General features: G+C 39.1%; 1 protein-coding gene and 2 long non-coding RNA genes across 3 annotated transcripts in view; 2 read left to right on the top strand and 1 right to left on the bottom strand.

The window, feature by feature from the left end:
- The first annotated feature begins 2342 nt into the window (after positions 1 to 2342).
- On the top strand, positions 2343 to 9072 carry LOC148158634 (uncharacterized). The gene is made up of 3 exons (XR_015763013.1): positions 2343 to 2430; positions 2848 to 2930; positions 8983 to 9072. It is a non-coding gene; the product is annotated as an uncharacterized LOC148158634 (long non-coding RNA).
- The window catches only part of LOC106915854 (homeobox protein aristaless-like 4), a 35285-nt gene continuing 17755 nt past the window's right edge, over positions 5511 to 23040 (bottom strand). Inside the window, exons 3-4 of the mRNA XM_014983788.2 lie at positions 11517 to 11645; positions 5511 to 9359 (exon numbers count right to left, since the gene is read on the bottom strand). Coding sequence (XP_014839274.1) covers positions 9039 to 9359; positions 11517 to 11645 — 450 coding nt within the window. The 3' untranslated portion in view covers positions 5511 to 9038. The remainder of the gene's footprint in view (positions 9360 to 11516; positions 11646 to 23040) is intronic.
- Positions 14760 to 20502, top strand: LOC148158635 (uncharacterized). The gene is made up of 4 exons (XR_015763014.1): positions 14760 to 14897; positions 17796 to 17881; positions 19610 to 19701; positions 19796 to 20502. It is a non-coding gene; the product is annotated as an uncharacterized LOC148158635 (long non-coding RNA).

Here is a 23040-nt window from a genome sequence, read left to right on the forward strand (position 1 = left end):
AACAAATGTAATGAACATGTTTTTCATGGCCCGTAGATTTACTCTAACCCAGTGGTTCCCAAACTTTTTCTCCTGGGTCCCCCCAGTGGTTCCCAAACATTTTCTGCCCCCCCTATTTGAATTACAAATAGCCTTCTTGTTGAATGACGTGTGTGAGCGAAGGGGGTGGAGAAGGATTCTTAGAGACTCTCTAAGGGGGATCGACTTTTTTGAGGGCAAAATGAATGTACGTAGCCGAACATAGACAACAACATCAGTAGCCTACAGGCTACTTGTTAAGCTTAAGGTGATGTATTGATATTATGATATTAGCTAGTGATCTTTTAGCTAGCATTACCTGCATCCAACAGCTTTACTCAACTCAGTCTGTTAGTTTGGGGGGAAAACTGTGAAAAGTTCTAACACACCTGCGTAGCTCCGCACAGCAGCAGCAGCAGGTCTCCTTCACAGGTGTAAACCCAGCGCGAGCGTCGTAGCGCTTATGTTGTGTTTAAAGGCGGCTCGGAAAAACAGGTTACCACATGTTAACAACGGATTAAACAGTTTTAACTGCTGATAAAAGTGACAGAGGACACAGATATGGGAAGTGTGGAAGCCTCTATTGTATCAAATTGAGAGAGGAATAACAGAGAGTTGGCCATTCTAAGGTTCATGTTTTGTTTTGTTTTTTCATCCAGACGGCTTCCCGCGTCCCCCCTCGGGGGGGCGCCCCACAGTTTGGGAACCTCTGGTCTAACCTGCTGAAGGAAACATAACAGGTCACCGTTAGCGCTCTGGGTCTTTCTGGAGCAAATCATCGAGCTCATCTCCAGTTTTTCTTTACAGCGTTTGGTTCTAAGTCACAATGCAACACGGCGCACATATCTTAGTATTTCATCTCCTCAACAACAGCAGTTTCTGATACTGTTGACCAACAAACAGACTGGACTCTCTATTCTCTATTTGCTTTACAGTTTTGCTAAATTGCTTTGTACCTTATTATCCATGGTTTGGTTTATGTTTAAAATTTTTGCCTGTGTGCATGTTTTGTTCCTTTTCAGTTTCTTCAAAACATAGTTCTTCAATCTAAAACTTTCATTTATGTTTGTTTTAAACTTTTATGTTTACTTGGTTAAATATAAGAGTGTTGTTTTACTTCATTCCATTTATTTTTTTTTTCTTTGTTTTCCAAGTAATTTCTGTTACTCTTTTTTGCACAAGAATACTTACAACGCAAATTGTTACCAAATTGTCAATACCTACGTAGGAAAAACTTTAACCAATATAATGCGGCAATTGGCTTTAAATGGCATCTTGTTGTGGTGTAGAACATCATAAAATGTCCCGTGAGTACCAAGCTCCACAGATCCAGCGGTTTTTGACCCAACCAGACAATTTCTGTGACTCAGAACGTGGTGGTCTCAAGTAAAACAGGAAGTGAGCTGAACACAAAACTGGTCTGCAGGGACGAGCTGTTTCTCAGGCCGAGCAGTTCTGCTGTCTGAGAAGTTCTCTTGTGCCTGGTGACTCACTTGTTGAGCATGTGTTTTCAGTCCCCAGGACTTGAGTATAGCTAATGAACGTCACTAAATAGCTGAGGCTGTCCCATGTGAAAAGACCACAAAGTAATCTTTGGTCACAATAAAGATGAGTTGCATAGAAAGTCAGTGATGAACCCAGTGATTTTTGAGTCACTTTATTTCTCTTCTTTTCGATCTGTGATGCAGTTTCCCAGTTGGAGGCTGACCCACGGCGTAGTCGCTTTTTGCGCTGAAACTTCAATCACAGTGTGGCGTTTGGTCTCATCATCTCAGCCTGTCAATCTCTTCCAGAGTGACATGGTGCACCGGCATTCACTGGAGGTCAACTGTAGTGCGTGTCTGACCTTTGTGCTCTGCCGCAGGAGGCCTCATGTGCGACTGCACTGAGCAAGACTGGACTTCAGTGAGCAATAAATCACAAGCGTGCTTTACCATCCCCATTTTCACGAGATTCATAATTGGAAGCATATTGTCAAGGAGGAGGGCCGAAAAGGTTCTCTGGAAAACACAAACTGAACAAACTTCAGGACTTTGGGATGAAACTCACCATCAAAATTTGCATCACAACCACAAATTTAAAGATGTTTTCTTCAGATTTCATCTGAAATTTCAACACCAAGTAGTGGTGAGAAGATTGTGAAATGAAGGAAAATGATACATGATAAATGTTTTCGTTACAAATAAAAATTGGTAAAGTGAGAACGTTTTAAGCAATTATCTGAAAATGAATGGTATCAACAACTGTTGGATTCACTCCTACCATTCCACTAGGGGGCTCTACAGTTTATTTACGGTACGTTGGTTTAAGTGAATTGACGGCTGACCGGAAGTAGATTTATTGCGAGCCGGAAGTGGTTTATGTAACCTTAAAACTACGTATTTCTTGCGTTTTTTATTATCGCCCAACTTGGTGAGTGCATATTGAATGTACTAAGTAAGCTATTGAGAGATATGTTTTGTTATTTTATATGCCGGTTTTGGCGAAGTTGCTTTAAGTTAATGAAAATGCTAGTGGTTAGCAGCTAATTAGCAGAATGCTAACTCGAGTGGGTTTTAATGCTGAATGGTGTTTATTATACCATAAAGTGTTCAAAGAGGAAAGTGTGTACTTAATAATTTGTTGGTTAAATTAAGCAAAATTAGTGATAATATGCTCATGGTTTACATTAAATATTTAAATTTGTTTTTTAAGTTTGTGTTTATTTAAATATTATACAGACGAAATATTGCAAATTTAATTTTTAATTTGTTTACAGTTTAACCTGCATGTCTGTATCACAATTAAATAAATACCAATAACAACAACCAACTTATGTTCTTTCAACAGCCATCTTGCTGAGACATGGCCGTTCTTCTGGACTGACAGACAGGAAATCATTTATCAGAGAGAAACCCAAAAGGCCTATCAAGGTGAGTAAATCTGTAAACAAGACAGTCATTAGGTTTCCTCTCCACAAATCTGTTTTTTATGTAAGTGAAAACCAGATTTCACTGGTGTCCCCGATTCAAGAATTGGCTCATAAATATTGGCAGCACATATTGGTGTTTGGTTAGGCTGATGTAGAAATAACTGGCATCAGCATAAAAAAACCTGCATCAGTCAAGCTGAGGATTCTCATGTTATGGATGTGAGAATCCACACCACCATGTGACCTTTGACCTGTCAGCATATGCTCACTGTTGCTCACTGCAATTATAAAACTTGTTAGCATACGCTGGCTGTTGCGGTTAGCACATTTCTGAAATTGTCTCACATTTGTATAGAGAAGACTTTGCTCTCATATTCCTGCATAAGATCCAGTGCGACCAGTTGCTTTCAGAAGTAAACAGTCAATCCGTGTGTCATTATATCTCAGTTTAAAAGCAGGTATTTCTAATTTTGGTGCTGTTACAGTGCCATAATAAGATAATGAATTGGATCTTGAGTTGCCCCATTGTAACTCTGGAGGAGCTGCAGAGATTTAAGTGGGAAAAACTGTTAACTTTCAGACCTGCGCTCTGCAAATCTGGCTGTTATGCAAAACTGGTAAGAAGAACGCTATGTTGAAAGAAACAAAAAGTGTTATTTACAGTTTGGCATGTTGTGAATCCAACTAGCATATGGAAGAAAGATCTCTGGTTCGATAAAACCAACATTTTTCTTGTTTGAAAGTTTGAAAATCATGTATAATTTTCCTTCTACTTGGCAATTAGGCACCACTTTGTGTTACTTAAATGCATTAAATCCAAGTAAAGTACAGCGAAGACTTTTCTAAGGCACGGTACTGTCGGCCTACTCTTCCATAACACGCCTCTGTTCAGGGATTGGTCATCATTCTTGTTCTGTGTGATTGATTTCTTATGCATGTCAAAAGCGAGTGCTAAATATGAATTGTTTTCTGGCAGTCTAGCCCTGTAATGAGGAACGTTTTGACTGAGCAAAGATCTATGTGCGCCTTCATCTTCAGCCACCCACTCCTCTGCATGTGGCCAAACAGAAGGGCTGCGGTGTTTGTCCATGACCACAACAGGAGGACGCTCCTCCTTGGACGTCTCACTGGACAGCACCACCGAGTCAGATGGATTTTGATTCATGAGCTCATGTCACTGGGGAATGTTTGAATGAGGAGCCGTTTGGTTTCATCAAGGCCAATTCATTTATGTCTCTTCACTTCCCCTCCAGCCCTTTAATGTTTTAGGAGTCTTTTCATTAGAATCAAGAATCTGATTTACAGTGCTAGCACCAGCGTTCCTCTGAGGGATCATTTAACGCTGGAAGCTGGAGTGCAAGCCCCAAAAATATGACCTAGAAGAAATTTCTGCTGAAAGCTGATATCAGGGCAGATTTACAGCACCGGCCTCGCTAACGATGGCCCTTAACGAGCAGCTCAGACTGACTGACGGGTCAACTGATGGGAAAATAAGGCAGTAAATGAGGAATTGGATATTTCCCCTCTTTGCTATATCAGTCTGGCCCTAATGCAGAGGGGTGAACTTTGAAGTACCCTAATGGTCTTCATGGTCTTTTAACCGAGCAGCCCTATATTATGGGTGCCAATGGAGCCTGGCTGGAGCAGCGTGACCCGTCAGCTTTAACGAGTTCTTCTCAGGGCACAGTAGTTTGCTCTTCTTCCTTATTCTGGGCACATATTTATCATTTAGCTGTGAAACTGAAGAGTTACAAGGTTTGGGGAGAGTCTCTTTAACAGGCATTGCCTTCTTTTGATCAGACCAGAGGAAGAGGTCAGCGTCTGTAACACGGTTGAACAGAGTTACTAAAGTACACAGTGGTCCATGTTTTATTTTTATTAGCAAAACGTAACCCTGAAGTTTTGCTTTCCTACAAAACTATCTAGTAAATATTTGTGATATTTTTAAGATGCTGAGGTCACACAATAAAACTCTGACACATTCAAGATGATGCTACAAAGATAACAAAATATGTGAAATTACAAAAATAAAGACAAAATGTTACAAGAATAAAGTCATACAAGAATAAAATTATAGTACTGCAAGAATAAAGACTTAACATTACGACTTTATTCTTGAAATATTATTAATTTATTCTTGTAATTTTTAAACATTTTTCTTAGAACGGCCCCATTACTCTGTTGAACAAACTAACACGTGAAAATTATATTTATTGTTTATTTTTTTAAAATTTAATAAAAATTTACATTTAAAAATATTATTAACTGAACAACTTTATTGTTTATTGTATTATTATTTTGGTTGTACATATTTTATTTGTTTAGCAGCAGCTCCCTCTTGTCTCTAATGTGCAAGTGTAAAGTCTTTTGGACTAAATTTGTTCTCAGTTTCAGGCTAGATAACTTTTTCTGAAGAAATATTTCAGGTTATTTTTTAATTAACAACCCCATGTTTTCTAATGTTTCATAGAGTAAAGCGACTTTTACTAAAACAATTTTTTTTTTCCAGCTTTGACAGAACGTGGAATGATCTACTTACTACAGAAAAAAATTAACCCTTTAAAGAAGAAATTCTTCAATCTTTGATTCTTTAAAGCACAATTTATTTCAAAATCCCAAACCAACACTGACAGAAAAACAAAGTATTAATTCTGTACAAAGTCCTGCACCACGAGGACTGCACTCTGATCCTGTTTTTGGTACTATGGACGGGCTTCAAAGTGGGACAAAAAGCTGCTCAACCTTTGACTTGAGGTTGGAGAGAACTGCCCCAGCAACATTTTTTTAAAAAAGCACAGTAAGTGCAATAACTTATTGCATAATGGAGACCATCAAAAGTAAAAATATATGATTAATATACAATAAAAGCTGCTTAAAACCACAGAAAACAAAGCATTTTTCAGAAAAACAAAAACAACGTGGCACATTTAGCATTATTCCTGTTATACTTCATTGGTTTAGAACTGGATGTCCAATAATCGAAAGAGAAGCAAAAACACATGAACAAATAAACGAACAATATTATTTATATTGTTCACATTCAAACAATATGGCGTCATTAACTTGAATTTAATTGCATTAATTCAGTAGTATCAACATAGATGGAGCGGCAGTGGAGAGGAGCACTGAGGAAAAACTTCAAAATGACAAAAAATGAATTGGTGCCATGGATTCATTTTGGCTGCATGTCAAACACTAGCAACAGATATGGGAGACAAAACATGACTAATTTGAACTGAAGCTAGTTTTGCAGACTGCATGCTATACATTTTTTTTTTTTGCGCAATATTTTCCTTCATACACGCACAATTTTGTGTTGGTTGATTAGATGAAATCCTAATGAAATACATTGACGTTTGTACACTGCAAAAACACCAAATTTTACCAAGTATTTTTTGTCTAGTGTTTGTGCAAATATCTTAATCCAATTGAAATAAGACATAACTAACATAAAATAACATTTTCAGCCAGATACAAGAGACTGTTTTAAGTCAATAATTCCTTAATAGTTAATTTTAAAAACCTGCTAATTCAACGAGCACTTATTTTATTAGTATTTTTGAGTCTGAAAGGTGACTTGGAGCGCAGCTTTGGTTGCTAGGTAACGAGCTGGGCTTTGCTGGGGTTGCTAGGTAACAGGCAGTGCCTGCTGATCTGTGATGATACACTCCAGAGGAATTTGAAATGGGCCATTTTCCAGACACCAAAAAACATTAACTTATTGCCCAAAACCAGCTGTATGTCTTTTTCTTTTTTTTTTTTTTCTTTTTTTTTTTTTCTTTAAGCGCTTTGGCTGTTTTTTAAAACAGAAACCGAAACATTGATCTATTTCTTCTCCTGTATCTTGCTGAAAAGTTATTATTTGTAAGTTAGTTTTGTCTTATCTCAATTTTAGTAAGATATTTACTCTAGAAATGAGTCAAAAAATTATCTGTAAGATTTGTTTTTACAGTGTAATTGTAAAGAGTGAATGTGGCTCGGCTCATGTCACAAAGGGAGAGCATTTAAAATGATAATGAATCCTGCCATCAGGTTCATCCTGGAGCCCAGCTCCGCTGATAACCTCTGTTGGCATGGCAACACAAACCGATCCATGCTATTGATCCAGGTATCCCAGCGTTACAGAAAACCGTTCAGGAGAGCCACGGTGGCAGGCTCTGAAGAACCAACATTTAATGATAAATTGAACATTTAAGAACGTCTGCAGGCCTGCAGGCTGTCACTTAGCCTGGTGTTTACAGGGCGGGACAACGGCGGCTGACGCTAATTAAGTTTGTCTCTTCCTGTTGGTTGCTGATTGAAGCTGGCATGGCAGGCTGGTGCTGACGGTTGCTGCAGCGTGTCTGCCAGCAGGGACTCTGTTTCCTGAAACTGGAGGCCTGAGTCCCGTGGAGGCGACCCTGGGAGGGGAAATGACAGCTCGGTTTGAAATTACCGCCAGCCTACAAAGCCAGACTTGACTGGCGCACCATTTCTGTTTCTAGCTTGATTAGCTTCACCTTACCGCGCTAAACCTTTGCCCTTCTCTGCAGGGAGATGAACTCCCAGCAACAGGCTCGGGCTAAATGATTGTTTTCTGTCATAATTGTAGTTTGCAATGGAAAGTGACAGGATGTAAACTGTCCACCCAGTGTGTGCGTCTGGGAATGCTCACAGTGAGCGGACTTGTTCTCAGACAGCTTACAAAATGACAGCTTTGTTTAGAAACACACTTAAACAGGCTTATGCAGTCTGAGGAGAGAGTCTGAAGAGGCATCCATTATGAGTGCAGCAGGACGGCTGCAGCGAAAACATAATAAAGGAAGGAAGCTACATGAATCTTAAATGGCTGTAGTGTGTGATCTAATGTTTTATTACGGTTTGAAGGGAGTAAAACTGAGAGATCAAGGAATTATGTGCTCCTGTAAAGACGTACATAAGTCTTAAAATTAATTCATTTTCACTGCGGTAGCACAATCTCACACTGAAAAATCCAGTTTTTAACTTAAAGACATTAAATCATGTTAGGAAAAAACATATTTATTCTTCTATTACATTCACAAGTTTGGAGCACAAGATTTTGTTTAACTCACTCTGAAGTTTTCCTTTATGGTTTAGTTCATAAAGATGGTTGATTCTGTCTGGTGAACCAATTCTGTGAACTGACCTCTGGTTAGGGATCATTATCTTGTTAAAAGGTCCAGTCATGACCCAGTTGTAGTTTTCTGGTGGACTATATCAGATTTCAAAGAGTCTGTGATACTTGAACAAAAATACACAGCATCACGGATCCTACGCCGTACTTAATAATAGGCATGAGACACTTTTTACCTTCTAATTTAATGGCTTGTAATTGGGCCTCTGTCTGAAACTCCGCCTGCAGGAAGTTATCACAACATGGCTCCTTTCTCAGAGAAGTAGCTGCTACAATGAGCTCAGCAGATGCTCAGTTCCACCAGGTGTTTGCTAATTGCTGCTGGCTAGTCTGAAGGAGCTGAGTGAGGGAGTGCTGCTCTGTGAGGCTGAAGCTTGGAAACTGCAGCTCATAGGAGGAGCTTTCTTCTCGTGGGCGTAGCTTGGTCCACCCAGACTTATGTACAGCTGAATGGTTGCCATGGAGATTAAAGGATTCCTCAAACTTGCATGGAGAAATCAAGGCAACACTCCATGTATGTTTCTGATGAGGGAATAACTTTATAACATGATGTAAAGCTCAAAAAAGTTGATTTTACTGCTGCTTTAAAAGGAATTGATGTTTTTTGGTTAAAGCTTATTTCTTAACATTTACCTAAATGAAACGTTGGGTGTTCAGTGTGAGATTACGACACTACAGTGAGAAATGTTATTATTTCAAGGCACTTTATGCATCTTTATCAGGACTGTGAACAAGTGCTGGGGTTTTCCTCTAAAGTCACACAGCTATATTTCTGTCTAAATACAGAATATTCCTTGTCACAGTTATCTGACTTGCTTTGGCTGCGGCTCTGGCCCCTCTTATCTCCTCTGGCTCCCCCTCTTCATCTGACTTGTGTTATCGTTAGTGCTCTCAGGAAAACCCCTCTCCTCCTTCTCAGTGCTCACTGACGGCGGCTCCGGAGAAGAGGCCATCGCGGGGACCGGGCGGGTCCCATCATGTCGCCCAGGAGATGGCCGCGCTGTGTTCCTTGGCCTTCATCCGCAGCGCAGCTATGCTGGAGGACTTGCGATCGGGATCAACGTTGAGGTCGTAGCCGTTGATGCCCCCGCTGATCCCGGCGCCCCCAAACAGGCTGCCCATGTGTGTCTGTCCCATGTGGCTGCTGCCTGGACTGGGGACGCCCAGGAAGTCGGAGACGCCTCCGGGAGCGTGAGGGTGAGGCGGCATGCAGGACGGGACGGAGTCGCACGGCACCACGCAGCCTGGCACTGGGGAGGCTGCACTGCTGCTCCCGATCCACGAAGGGTTCTGGATCTGGAGGGAAAGGGTTGGGATTATGGTCTGGTTTTACTGACAACAATCTACAAACATGGGATGGCACAAACCCGTTTAATCTGGTTTGTTGCTTGGCTTTTTTATCCTCATTGTGGCAGCAGATCCTAAACTCATGTAGAAAGCCAAACTCATAACTTACTTTCAGTGTTCAGGCTGGTTAACACAGCTGGGTTATTACAGCTTCTGTCACCCACCGAATACTAGTTCAGCTTCAACCCTGATTCAGGAAACTCGACTTTGAGGGTGTTTTCCCACCTAATAGTCTGGTAGAATCGGTTTGATTGCGAACCAAAATTGCAACATTTGTGATATTTTCAGCTTTACAATCCAAACTAATTGAAAAAACTGTTCACCTCCTCGCCTGCGGTAAAAACTGACTAATAAACTTTTGCTACTCACCACACAATAAAGTTTAATTCCTAGAAAAGAATCTTTCATTAAGGTGATACTTTCCCAAATCTTTGCCAGTCCAGGTAGATTAAACATGAGAACAATTTGGGCTCCTTTATTTTCTTCTTTTCTGTTCTGGATTCACAAAGCAGATTGCACTAAACACCTGCAGGAGCAAATGGCAGAGAAGTCCAGGAGGTGGAAACAGTTCAGTTGGCTTCAATTGAGCCACAAACACAGCAGACAAGGTTATGATCAAAGAGATTTGTTTTAACATTAATCATATTTTATTCTTCAAATGCTTAAGAATAACATCGGACATGACAAATGATGTCAGAACGGCCTTTCTAAATAATTTTGTTGCTGCAGGATTCATTTCCTGAAGATTGTTTTAAACTAAAAACATGTCAGATTATGTATTTTTTGTAAATAAACTATAATATCTTTAAATTATATCAATGTTTAAAACTAACTGATTATGCTAATTTCACATGTGAAATAATAAAATCTTTTGTTTCCACTGTTCTCACTTGCCAAAACCTTATAACAACCTTCCTTCTTTATTTTTAGAGGATTGTTTATTGACCTGAGCTTCTGAAACTTTCTGCTTCTTTTTCCACTTTTTCTTCATGTTTTCAACAAACAGCATTTTGCATAAGGAAGACAGTTTTGGTCTTTAAGCTATTTGCTCCGCCTGTTATTTACATAAATATACAGAAATATGGTCAGGATTTAAACGTGGGCAAACTGCTTCAGTAAAGAGAGAGACGCTGTATTCGTGTCTGGCAGTTTTTAGTCACTGAATGCTGCTTAATTCAGATGAAAGCATCTGATTCACTTGGAGCCAGAAAGAGTTTAAAACAAACCAGATATTATAACAGACCTAAAACGAACTGAGGTTCATATTATTACGATTTCAGATGGTTCCTGTACAGCACAGGTGCCCAACTCAAGGTCCGCGGGCCAAATCTGGCACACAAAAGCTATTTTTGTGGCCCTCTAGACCTCAAATGGCCACAAAATAGAACTTAAAGATAACAATTGTGTTCTTAAAAAATATTTTATTGGTCAAATCAAATCAGTTTTTATTGGTACAAGGCCAAATTACATCAATGTGAAAAAATGTCAAACATGTCAAAAATCTGAATGTTCTTAAAGGGCCAGTTGTGCCAGAATCAATTGATAAAATTAATTAAACTGTTAAAATATATCAGCTTTTTGTTTCAGCGTCCAATACGTTTCTTAAAATGAAATTTTAAACATCTTTTCACACTGATCAGTCCATCCAGGATGTTGACTGTTTTTGTGCAATCAAAATGGCAGAGTTTGTGGTGCTAATTCACGATGTTAAATGTGACTTTTTATAAATCACCGTATCGATCACAGACTATAACCTGACATCAAGTAAAGCTGAGGCAGCAGTCACTTAAACCCAATGTTTTGGGCCAATTTTGAGAAACATTTGCATTAGAAATCAGAAAATAATGGGGGGATCTGTTGATTTCATGTGAATTTTGCAGATTTGTGAAATTTGGAGGGACTTATTGATGTAATTTGGAGTCTGAGGGCCACATCGGGTTTAGTTTAATCGTATCGACACATTCTGCCTTTTATGATTCTGGTGAGGCCCAAAATGAAAATGAGTTTCACACTCCTGCATATGGCACTCTCAAATGTTTGGTCTAAAACATGCTTCAGTGGAGATTTATTAATGTTTGATTGTAACTCGACTTTGGAGACCATTACCTGTGCATAGTTTTCTGGTCGAGTGAGAAGTGGCAGTTCGTAAGCAGTGGAAAAGTGTGTGCGCACTTGTTGCATCTGGCCAAAACGTTCTCTCTTCCTCCACTTGGCTCTGCGATTCTGAAACCACACCTGCGAAGAAAGCAGTCCATCAGAACAGCGGACGTCAATTAAAAACAAATTGACATCCGTTTTGCACATATCTATTAAAGTCTCCAAGTTACTGTTCAAAACTGGGCCATTTTGTTCATCTATATAAAAAGTATATCAAAAAAATCTGAGTGTATTGAACATGGTAAAGAAAATAAATTGCGCTACACATGAAAGTCTTTTTGGGACTTGACATGTCTTTAAAGTGCTGTCCACACTGGACTATTGATGTGAAAATGGTGAGTCTCCCCCGGTGCAGTGAGTTTCAGCTCCTCCCTTTGATACAAAGCCGTCTGCCTCCCTTCATGCTGCCAGCGTCGACAGATCCACATCTGGGGCTGCAGCTGTTCATAAATCACTCTCAGAAAGGTGTGCTCTCTCCCACATGTCAGCACAGGGAATCCCTTGGTACAGCTCATGAAACAAGTACTGAACTTTTGACCAACATGGTCAAACGTTGGCCCAGAGTTGCATTAACTAATAACCTCTGGGTTTAAGTGTTTATTTTATTTTAGGCAGGTTTGATCTTTTCTTCTGGATCAATAGATTTTAAAAAGGTTGCTTTCAGCAACACGCTGACAAATGTCTTAGCCTTGTATTCAAGCATAACTAGAGAGTTTAGGAAGAATTTGTTGTACCACAAAATATATAAAATACCGACAGGTTGAGATAATTCCTCAGGAAGATTCTTAAATGTGGCAGTTTTTGATGCGTTCACTGCAAAAACACAACATCTTACCAATAAATTTTGGTCTAGTTTCAAGTGCAAATATCTCACTCCACAAAACTAAATTACAAGTAACATTTCATTAAGATTTCAGAGCTTATTTGAGGTCAATAATTCCTTAATGTGGATGAAAACGTACTAGTTCCATTGGGATATCTATACATTAGCTAATTATCTTTGGATCTAAGTTATTCTGCTTTAGGTATGTTTGATCTGGTCTTCTGGGTCAGTAGATTTTAAAAGGTTTTATATCAGTAACATGCAGATTATTTCAGTTAGAAGTGAAATAATTTGCCAATGGAACTAGTACTTTTTAAAATCAATAGCAAGGAAGCATTGACTTAAAAAAGCTTTTATATCTTTCTGAAAAGTTGCTTCAGAAGGCTGCTTTTCTGAAGACAAGTTAGTTTTGTCTTATTTGAAATGTACTAAGATATTTGCAGAAAATGGACCAAAAATACTTGATAAGACTTTGTGTTTCTGCTCTGTGATATGGCTTACCATATCACAGAGCTTCTCTTTGAGGATGCTCTGAGCATGGCTGCTTTTTATGGCAGCAAGGATGTAAACATTTACATGAGATATATTTATAATCCAGCCGTGGCGCTAGCGCTTATCATCCATCAGCTATGAGAAGAGACGTCAGCGTCTTTCTTATGCATTGGGGCCATAAGCCTCTTACACCTGGGAGTGGCTACGTATGTGACTTTTTTGGGGAACAATGAAGTCGGTGATTTTACAGAAGAGCTATGGATTCAACATGTTCAAATGACGCACAAATGTGCGATGCCCTGGTGGAGACTGCTTCTTACTGTCCAAAAAGAAAACAAACAAACCATCATCCTCCTACTACTTCCTGTTGTCTTCTTCCTTGTTTCTGCCAGTAGTAACATCCGGTTGTTGCGTGACGCAAAAAAGAAATGTTTCCATTGCAGTTTTGCAAAATACATCTACTTCGATTCAACTGAAAAACCATCCCATCTTAGCGTCAATATTTTTTCATAATTTAAAAAAAAATGCTGCTTGGTTTCCATTAAACACATTTAATTTCATAATTTCAATTTGCACACTTCCATGGTTAATGAAAACTCAGCTACTGTGACTGAATCTGTCAGAAATGTGCCTAATAAATAAATACTGGGGTCAGTTAACGGTGCGTGCTAAAAAGTGTGGGTATAACATTTATGTTATAGAGATAAATTGAAGAATGTATCTGTGATTATACTGTTGGCATAAATTCCAGTGATATTTATTTTGAGCGTGTAAATCAAACTGAAGAGTTGCGAAATAAAAAGCCTGAGAAATTCTGCTTTGTGCATCTGTGGAAAGGAATGTATTTATGTAAAAGATTTTGTGATTGTAAATCAGAATGTGTGGTTGTAGAAACACTTTGCCAACTTGTAAAGCAAAATGCCTGAGAATCTTTACTTTGTATACCCACAGATAAGAATTTATGTGTGTATAAAAACAAGCTAGAAATGTTCTTTTGGGAAAGTCAGTGTACAAAAGACAACATATAAAACTCTTCACTCAAGTTCTGTTATTTGGGTTACAGTTTAAATTTGCACGTATGAATTATGGGTGGGCGTTTCTTCCTCTCAGCTGATTGGTTACTGTCATTTCATATGTCAAACAGTCCATTCAGAGAATAGATGGGTTTGGCTATCAGAATGGAGTTTTGCATGCAGTAGGTCCTTGAAAAGCAGCACATTTTGAAGTGAACATTTTCTGGTTCAGATGGGCATCCCTTTAATATAGATATGTATACATAAATATATCTGAGTCTGCTCATTCTCCTCTCATCCGTGACTTTACCAAGAAATGTCATCCACACAGTGGCTGCTCACGGAAAATTTTCAACTTTGGACCATTATCCACAAACTTAAGAAAAGTTGTAAGTAAAAGTCCATTTGGTTGTTATATATATATATATATATATATATATATATATATACACACGCTGCTCAAAAAAATAAAGGGAACACTCAAATAACACATCCTAGATCTGAATGAATGAAATATTCTCATTGAATACTTTGTTCTGTACAAAGTTGAATGTGCTGACAACAAAATCACACAAAAATCATCAATGGAAATCAAATTTATTAACCAATGGAGGCCTGGATTTGGAGCCACACACAAAATTAAAGTGAAATGTTCCCTTTATTTTTTTTGAGCAGTATATATATATATATTGAAGCGGCAGGTGGGAGCGTTGACCCGTCGCACGTGACGTCACGTTCTCCAGAACTCCGCCATGATGGACGTCGAAAAGCAGACACGTTGGTTTTATTCAGTTGATTTCACTAGTTGATTTTATTCAGTTGATTTCACGTTGGTTTTATTCAGTTGACCGCGGTGCTGCGCGGTCGGCTGCACAGACAGACAATGATGGAGACCAAACGTGTCACTTTAATGTATAACTTTTACTGAGGAAAGTTATGGTGGAGATGGAAATCAGCCCTCGGTGTAACCGCGGATTTACCGCAGCGAACACTTTTTACAAGGTAAGATTGACGTTCATATACTTTCTAAGTATGATTGGTGGTGTGAATTCAGGGAAAGTCGGTAATTTAATCAACATGTGTCGGTTTCTAAGCTAGCTGTTTCTAACTCTTCTAAATCCCGCCGTCTATGAGCCCCAACCAGGTGTGTTACGTTCACAGACAAATTAGCTCGACGCTAACAAGTAGAAGCCATGAATAAACTGGCTAAAACAACGTTGGAAAACAATTTAAGTCGCTCTGTTTAATACTGGCATCCCTCACCTTCCAGGTCCATCATGGCGCCTTGAATGATTAAGTGACGTAGTTGTAAAGGGTTAATATGTTGATGATGTCATGAATTTCTGATTTAATCTGTGATGCAGTGGAGCTATCAACTCCCATTGATCAGTGCAGCTGGGTTACCATGGAGACTGAGTGCAGGATAGTGCTGATCGAAGCGTCCTTTATTCTTCTAACTTAAAAAGAAAACTTCCTAGATGCCCTCTCTAAAAAGGAAGCCCAATTTTGTTTCATTGTATTTGGGGTTTGCACAGTGAAGCATTTGTTAGCGCTGCTTCTTTATAGCAAGAATGTCCTTGAATTCAGTATCGACCTGGAGCGCATGTTCTCTCCATCCTTGCACTGGTTCTCTGAGTGCTACAGCTTCGTCCCACAGTCAAACAATATGTATATTAGGTGAATTTGTCTCTAAGTTGCACTTAGAATAGAGTTGCTAAGCCCGGCTGGGCCGCTCAACTGTCATTCATCCAGCGGCCCATCGTGTTTTTGAGTTAAAAGATGTTTAAAGTTGACAGAAAATTTGAAAATATCGCTTGATAAGTATGTGTTACTGGAAGATTGCTAGATTAATATCTGAACACCAACTAAAAAATACAAACATAAAAAACACCCTAAATAAATAAGCAATGCTGAGCCTGGTGGGGGCACAAGTAAAGCCTGGTAACCCACCAGGCTTATGATACACTGGGGGAAACACTGATCTATAAGATAGTCAAACAAAAAACGATGTACACAGTTATTTTAGAGGCTTTATTTGATAAACATCATGAGAATTTTTTTCCATTTCATTGAACTCTTGCTGAATTGAAGAGGAGAGGGCAGTACGAGTCTCCACATGTTTGTTTGCATCTATTTGTTGGTTGTCTGAATCGAATCCTCCCAAGAGAAAAGTGGAAACATCTTCAAAGACTCGAGAGAGCGTAATCTCGCTCCGGCGCGGGGGCTTGAACTCGTATTGTGGGTTGATTCCCAGCCCAATCAGCTTGTGGTTTTCACAGTCCCTGACATGCAATTTTCCCTCAGTTATTCCCTTTATATGCCACCACTCCCCACCCAGCCACCCATGTTTTTCTCACTGTCATCATTTCTCTTAGTAAAGAAATGCACATCAGGGTTAAGAGGCAGAGCTGAGCTGTGAATTTGCAGGATGCGAACTGTTGGAGAACCAAAAACACAAAATCCTACCAAGTATTTTTGGTCTAGTTTCTGGTGCAAATATCTTGATATTTTTTAAATAAGGTTAAACTAACTTACAAATAACTATTTTAACAAGACACTTACAACAAGACATATTTTCATATGTTAATTTATCTGCCAATGGAACCAATACATTTTCATCAATACTGAGGAATTATTCACTTAAACAAGTCTGTGTATCTCGCTGAAAGTTAAAGTAACTTATTCAAAGATTAATTTAACTTATACTAAAATATTTGCACTAGAAACTAGACCAAAATTACTTGGTAAAATGTTGTGTTTTTTGCAGTGTGCAAAGGGGTTTCTGACGAGATGAAACTACATTAACCAGAGGAACCCCAACATGTGCAAAATATCTTTTTCTTTAGGGACTTTCAACAGATTAGACCACATATGGTTGATATAGTGTTTTTATATTTGTGACAGATATGAATGGCATTAGATTATAACAATTCTCAGTTCAGCTGGTAAGATTAGTCGACTGCAACGGGGAAACTGATTTCTTCTCTGGTTACTGGAAGCTCAGGCTGCACTAACCAAACTTGTCACTCTATTTTATAACTTTTAATAAGGAAAGTTACGGCAGCGAAGGATAGCAGCTGTTAATCATAATGACTGTTAGCCCTCGGTGTAATCACGGATTTGCAGCGAACACTTTTTACAAGGTAAGAAGATTGTTTATTTACTTTACAAGTAAGCTTGATTAGAAAGATATCATGCTTCTCCTTTTATGGAGAAGGTTCGTGTCTAACCGTTGGTAACCATGGAGACAATGCTGCACCGTCAAGTAGCCTAGCATGGAATAACTGGTTAGCATTTCTCGTTTTGTACGTTTTTAAGGCTGCTCCGGTGTCAGGGCAAACGCTGCTTATGACATAGTGACTTAAATTACGTGGTGTGAATTCAGGGAAAGTTGGTAATTTAATCAACACGTCAGGAGGGAGGAGGTTCGGGTCGGTTACTAAGCTAGCTGCTTCTAACTTTTGTAAATACCGCCGTCTGTGAGCCCCAGACAAACTAGTCTGGAACAAGTAGAAGCCATGAGTAAACTGGCAAAAACAACTTGGATAATCAATTTTCAGACTCGTGAAGAGGAGGATGGTCAGGGTTGTCCATTCTTCATAGGATCATGAACAACCCTGACCATCCTTGTCTTGGGAAGGCAGAACATCTTCAGATTCAGTGCAGTACTTTCATCACCATCTTCAATTCTTCAAGAATCTAAATTAATGAGTTGCAACAACATTTAATTTCCATTTGGGATTAATAAAGTATTTTTGAATTGAATTGTTGCTCTTTGTATCGTGTCATTTGTTTGAAAGGGGCTCTGCCTCCAGGTTCCCTCTAGGCTTGGAGTCTTTTATTGTTTTCCATGTCTTCCTTTTAGTGAAACTTGAATTACATGAACTTATTACGTCACAGGTTTCCATATGAGCTCTCACGCATGATGGACCGATGTCTGCTCACAGTGGGATTTATATTCAGAGATGGAGAAAAACTGAGAAAAGGTACATATTTATCACATTTATTGCTCTCCTTTCTTAGCCAAGTTCCATATCAACAATGTTTTTTTAACCTTAAGTGTTAATGTTGCATTGGCCATCCCTTGGGTCAGAACATGCAGGCTGCATTTCATTTGCACTGAAAAAACATGATGCATTTCAAAGATTGATATCTCAAACGTCAAGATTTTAAATGCTCTGCTTTCCTCTCAAGAGATAAACCATTCTTAGTTTATTGAGCCGTCATCTTAATTGTAACAAATCAAGATAAAGTCGCTCCTTTTTTCATCCTAATCTCGTTGCAGCGCTCCCCCTCCTCTTCTAAAGCTCATCCTCTTCTGTCCCTCAACACCCCGGCCCCCGAAACACTGACCTCGTCCCTCTCTCCAAATGTCGCTTTCCTCCCACCTCCCTTTTAAGTCGACGAAGGGAAGTGGGGATATTGGAAAGTGAGATGGGAGAATGTTCAAACTGGGGCTTGTTTTCATTTCATGTTTAATTTCCTGACGCCTAAGCCCTCAGCTTCTCCGCGCCTAACCTTCTCGACCTCTGGGAAGCGTGCAGACGAGAGCGGCAGACTGGGGCGTCCAAATACACACACAAAGAAAAATCCCCTTCCTACCGACTCTTAAACGCTGTTAGCAACAAATATTTTTAAGCTGGACTTTCTAAGAATGCTTTTAGAAACTATTTTTTGGACTTTAGGGTGAAATGTTTCTCATTTTCCCCTGAACAACAACAAAACAAAAACTTCGAAAAAGACACAATACAAAGAAGTTATTTGTTTCCTTTGCTTGTCATTGTCTTCTAGATATATGATCCTTTAGTCTGATCATTTCGCTGTTGAAGGGGATAGTTTACACATTTTTAGGGAAAGTTTTATTGAAAAGTTATAAGTAGTTAATATAATACCTGCAGAAGATAACTGCCTTGGTGTTTTCATTTGGAATAAATCCAGATTAGTTGGTCTAAAGCTAAACAATCATTTACAATCTTAAAACCATACCAATCTCCCAAACATTATTCCATTTTTTAATTTTTTTTGTGAATGATATTTTCTGAACCTTTGAGCGTCGGGTTTGCAGCAGGTTGGATTTCAGACCACAGTAAGTCTCTTTCTTTTCCATGTTCGGTTGTCTTGGTTCTGGTGTTGAAAGCTAACAAATCAAATTTCTCTTTGCATATTAATGTTAAACCTCTGGAAGATTAACTCTTGTTAAAACTTAAAGCTATTAAACATTTTAATCTTTAATCTTTCTTCTATAATTACAAATCTTAACTCTGAATGAACAACTGATATTGTAATTTGTTTGTTTGGGTGTCCGTTTCAACTTAAAACATCAGTTCATATTTTGATAAACAATAATTCAAATACCTGATTACAGTTGTTTTAATTTATTCCCTTGTTTAAGAGTAAATACTTTCTGATCTGAAATATATTTAGTTTAGGAAATGTGCAAAAATCCTTTAATTTTTTATGGAGCTTGCTGAGTTTCCAGCAAAACAGAAAATCCTACAAACTGAAATGGAGATTAAGAGACTGATTTTCAAAGATTTATTTACAAATTTATAAATCTGTACAATAACATAATGCAACACACTGATGTGACCTTATAGATTAGTTTTTTTTATATAGTTGGACTTGCTGGTTGCTTTGAATCATTGACCTGCTGCAGAACCCAAATGCACTTGAGATTAAAGTACAAACTGCCTGCCGTACATTTTCCTTTTCAGGATTTTTCCAACAACTGCAGCGAGTCATCCAGATCTGGAAGAAACTCGGCGACTCCAGACTGTAACACGACAAAAACCACGTTTGATTTCAGGTATGAGGCATTTTCCTGAACGTTCTTGTTTAGTTTTACCACTAATATAACAAGATCCAGACCTTCCAAAACTTTCCAAGTTTCTTATCCACAGAACGTCATCATCAGGACGTTTTTCTGACAAACGTCAGATGCACCGTTTTGTTCATTTTGTGCCAGCAGAGGTTTTCACCTTGAAATTCTCCCCAGGATGCAATTTTCCCCCCGTTTCTTTCTTATTGCTGAACCGTGAGCTTTTATTGGTGAACCATGGACTCTGGTTAGTGAGTCCTGCAGTGCTTCAGACGTGGATCTGGGTTCTTCGCTGCACTCCTGGAGGAGTCGTCAATGCCGTTTACTAGAGTCCCAATCCTTTGAAATGACTTTAACCTTTTCTAGGTTGATGGATGTCAGTGGTTTTGCTTTTCATTGATTTTTAAATCGTTGATTCTGAGATTTTTCGCCAACTTTATGCCAGACATTTTATTACAGCCAGTGAAACAGAAGTTAGCTTCTTACACATTTGGCAGCTCGTGCTTAATTCATTTTAAAAAGGGAAACTACTTTTTCCACAATGATCCAGGTTTGCTTAGAAGGTTTTTTCCCTTTTGTTAATTAAAATCATAACTTTCAAACTGCATTTTGTATTTGTTTAGGTTATCTTTGTCTGACACTAAGAAATATTTTTGATGATTTGAAACATTTCAGTGTAATAAAATCAAAAATGGTATAAATCTGTTAAGAGACAAATAATCTTTTGCTGTAGCTCGACACCATTTTGAGAATTTCCAGAGTAAAAATATGATTCTGTCTGATCAAAAAGTTTCACTTTGTGATGTTTTCCCCTTCTATTTGAGTAAACTTAACGGCTTAAAGGCTATTGAAAGCATTTTCCCAAAACTACTGTGACACTTTTGAGTTCAGAGTTTTCTACTAGGGTAAGATATTCGCTGCTTATAACTCACCGCCTCACAAGCCCCTGCCCTTTACCTCATGCAGTTTTTTAAACGTACAACACTTCAGTACCTCCGTCCTGAACAACATGCCCACAAGGGCGAAACCTACTGACTGCAAACACTTACTACTTTTGTTTGTATTATTTAGCAGACATCTGCAAGGAAGGTGGCTCGGTATTCTTGGAGCTCAAAGTGCTTGGCGGCGATACAGTAATTGCTAAAGACGCTGACAGCAAAATGCAGCTTACAGAGCCATTATGGAGCTTTATTTATGCTCCAGAGCCAGCAGGCAGAGAGCGAGAGAGGAAGACGGAGAAAGGGAGGGCAGAGTCTCGAGCTACAAAAGCAGCTTTGAAGTCCAGCCGTCTCACCTCATCTCTGTCATCCAGGTCCACGGCAATTGATAGAGTGCCTCACACACACACACACACACACACACACACACACACACACACACACACACACTCGGCCTCCCTTTCCATTAAAACATGGGCAGCAGGGGTGAAGTCCAAGACCGAGGCTCTGAGCCAATTGTACCAAACTGGTGGCAGCAAAAAGTCACATGAGTGATTACAGCGAGCTGCAGCAAGACTTTATGAAGACATTCATCACCAAACTGAGGACGAAACCGAGGACCCTAATGGTGGCGTTTAGGCTCCGAACATCTGTAGTGTTCGTTTCAATTGCTGTTCTGCTGGAGATGAAACAGATTCTCCAGTTGCTTGGCGCGCTCCGAGTGCCCCTCAGTCCTCAACCATTCAACATCCCTGGACTTTGTCTCCGCGGACCTTCAGTGAAAATTGTGGCATTTTAGTCTTGATTGCACGCAAATCTGGAGCCTGATTTCTTTTTTTTTTTTTTAGAAGTTTGGGTCAAACCTCACAGCAACTCTGCTGCGCAAGATGAAAAACATAATCATATTCATCTGGGGAACGGACGGGCCTGTGTGAACGCTACGAAAATGTGCTTATTTTACTGTACCACCGCGAGGACCAGGCCAGGTTCCTCCGTCCCTGACTGTGTCTCAGGCCGTGCGTGGAAATTGAAACTGGCATCTCAGAGTGTCTTTTATATCCATGCCAAACGGCTTTGATGACTTTCCATGTGTTTTCCTTGCGTGCCTCCAGAGCGGAGCGGAGCGGTGAAGTGGTTTGAACGTGGTAGTTGCTGCAGAGAAACCCTTGGCCTCTGACCTTCATGTGAAGTCTGCACCGTGTAAGTGCAATGAGCAGAGTCTTCCCCCGTTCCCACCCACCCGATGCTCTGATCTAAAACTGGCAGGGGGAAAGAGAGATTTAAAACAATAGGCCTCGCTGTTCTGCTGATCAAAACAATCTCTGTCAGCGTGCCAGAGTTAACTCTCTCAGCGTTTTCTGTCAGATCAGGAGTGATCATCAGCATTCAAACAACAAATCTGCAGCAAGAGACGCTACAGCATTCAAGACAATCTTCTGTGGACAGGAGCAAAACCATCGACCAATTTTAAGACTTGCACTGCAAAAATACAAAACCTTACCAAGTATTTTTGGTCTAGATTCTAGTGCAAATGTCTTAGTTTAGTCTTATCTCAATTGTCCTAACTTATAAGTAAATTTTCAGCAAGATATAGAAGCTTAATTAGAGTCAATTATTTCTTAATATCGATAAAAAAGTGCTAGTTTTACAGGCAGATTACTTCACTTATAACATGAGAAGAATGTCCTGTTATAAGTGAAATAATCTGCCAGGGGAACTATTTCTTTTTCATCAATATTAAGAAAGTATTGACTTAAAACAAGCACTTATATCTTTCTGAAAAGTTACTTATAAGTTAGTTTTTGCTTTATTTCAGTGTACTAAGGTATTTACACTAGAAACTATAAAAAAGTACTTGACAAAAATAAGATTGTGTGTTCGTCCTTCTATGTCCTCTTATTATTGTTCCCGCTATGACAGTCATATTTAAACTTGGCGTCAAAAAGGATAAAACAGTTTCATGTAATATAAAATCTACATGCCAAAACCGAGCTGACCTGGTAACAACAGCAACCCTTTTGTCCAGATATATTTATAACCTAAACATAGTGGTTAGTTCTTTTCTGTTACATGAAACCTTCCTGACATTTTCAATTAGCAAACAGGCGCATATTTAAAGTTTGCTGGCCTGGTGCTTGTTTTAGTCATCTGAGGCTCCAGAGTCCTGTAGGATTTTAGAAAGTTGTGTAAGGTTTTCTCTTTTAGCTTAATCTATTTAATATGGAGGCCCCTAAGGGACATAGGGAAAGATTTTCTTTTGCATTCCCTCACAATAAGTTTTACGTTTCCTCGCAATAAGCAAATACACCCTGTTCTATTTTGTAGACAATCACAAATGTCAATTTAAAATTGCAAATATATACACAACGTGAAAACCTGTTTATATATT

Source organism: Poecilia mexicana, unplaced genomic scaffold (assembly GCF_051168715.1).
Source record: "Poecilia mexicana isolate PSO_F unplaced genomic scaffold, ASM5116871v1 scaffold_6, whole genome shotgun sequence".
Taxonomy (NCBI): Eukaryota; Metazoa; Chordata; class Actinopteri; order Cyprinodontiformes; family Poeciliidae; genus Poecilia; species Poecilia mexicana.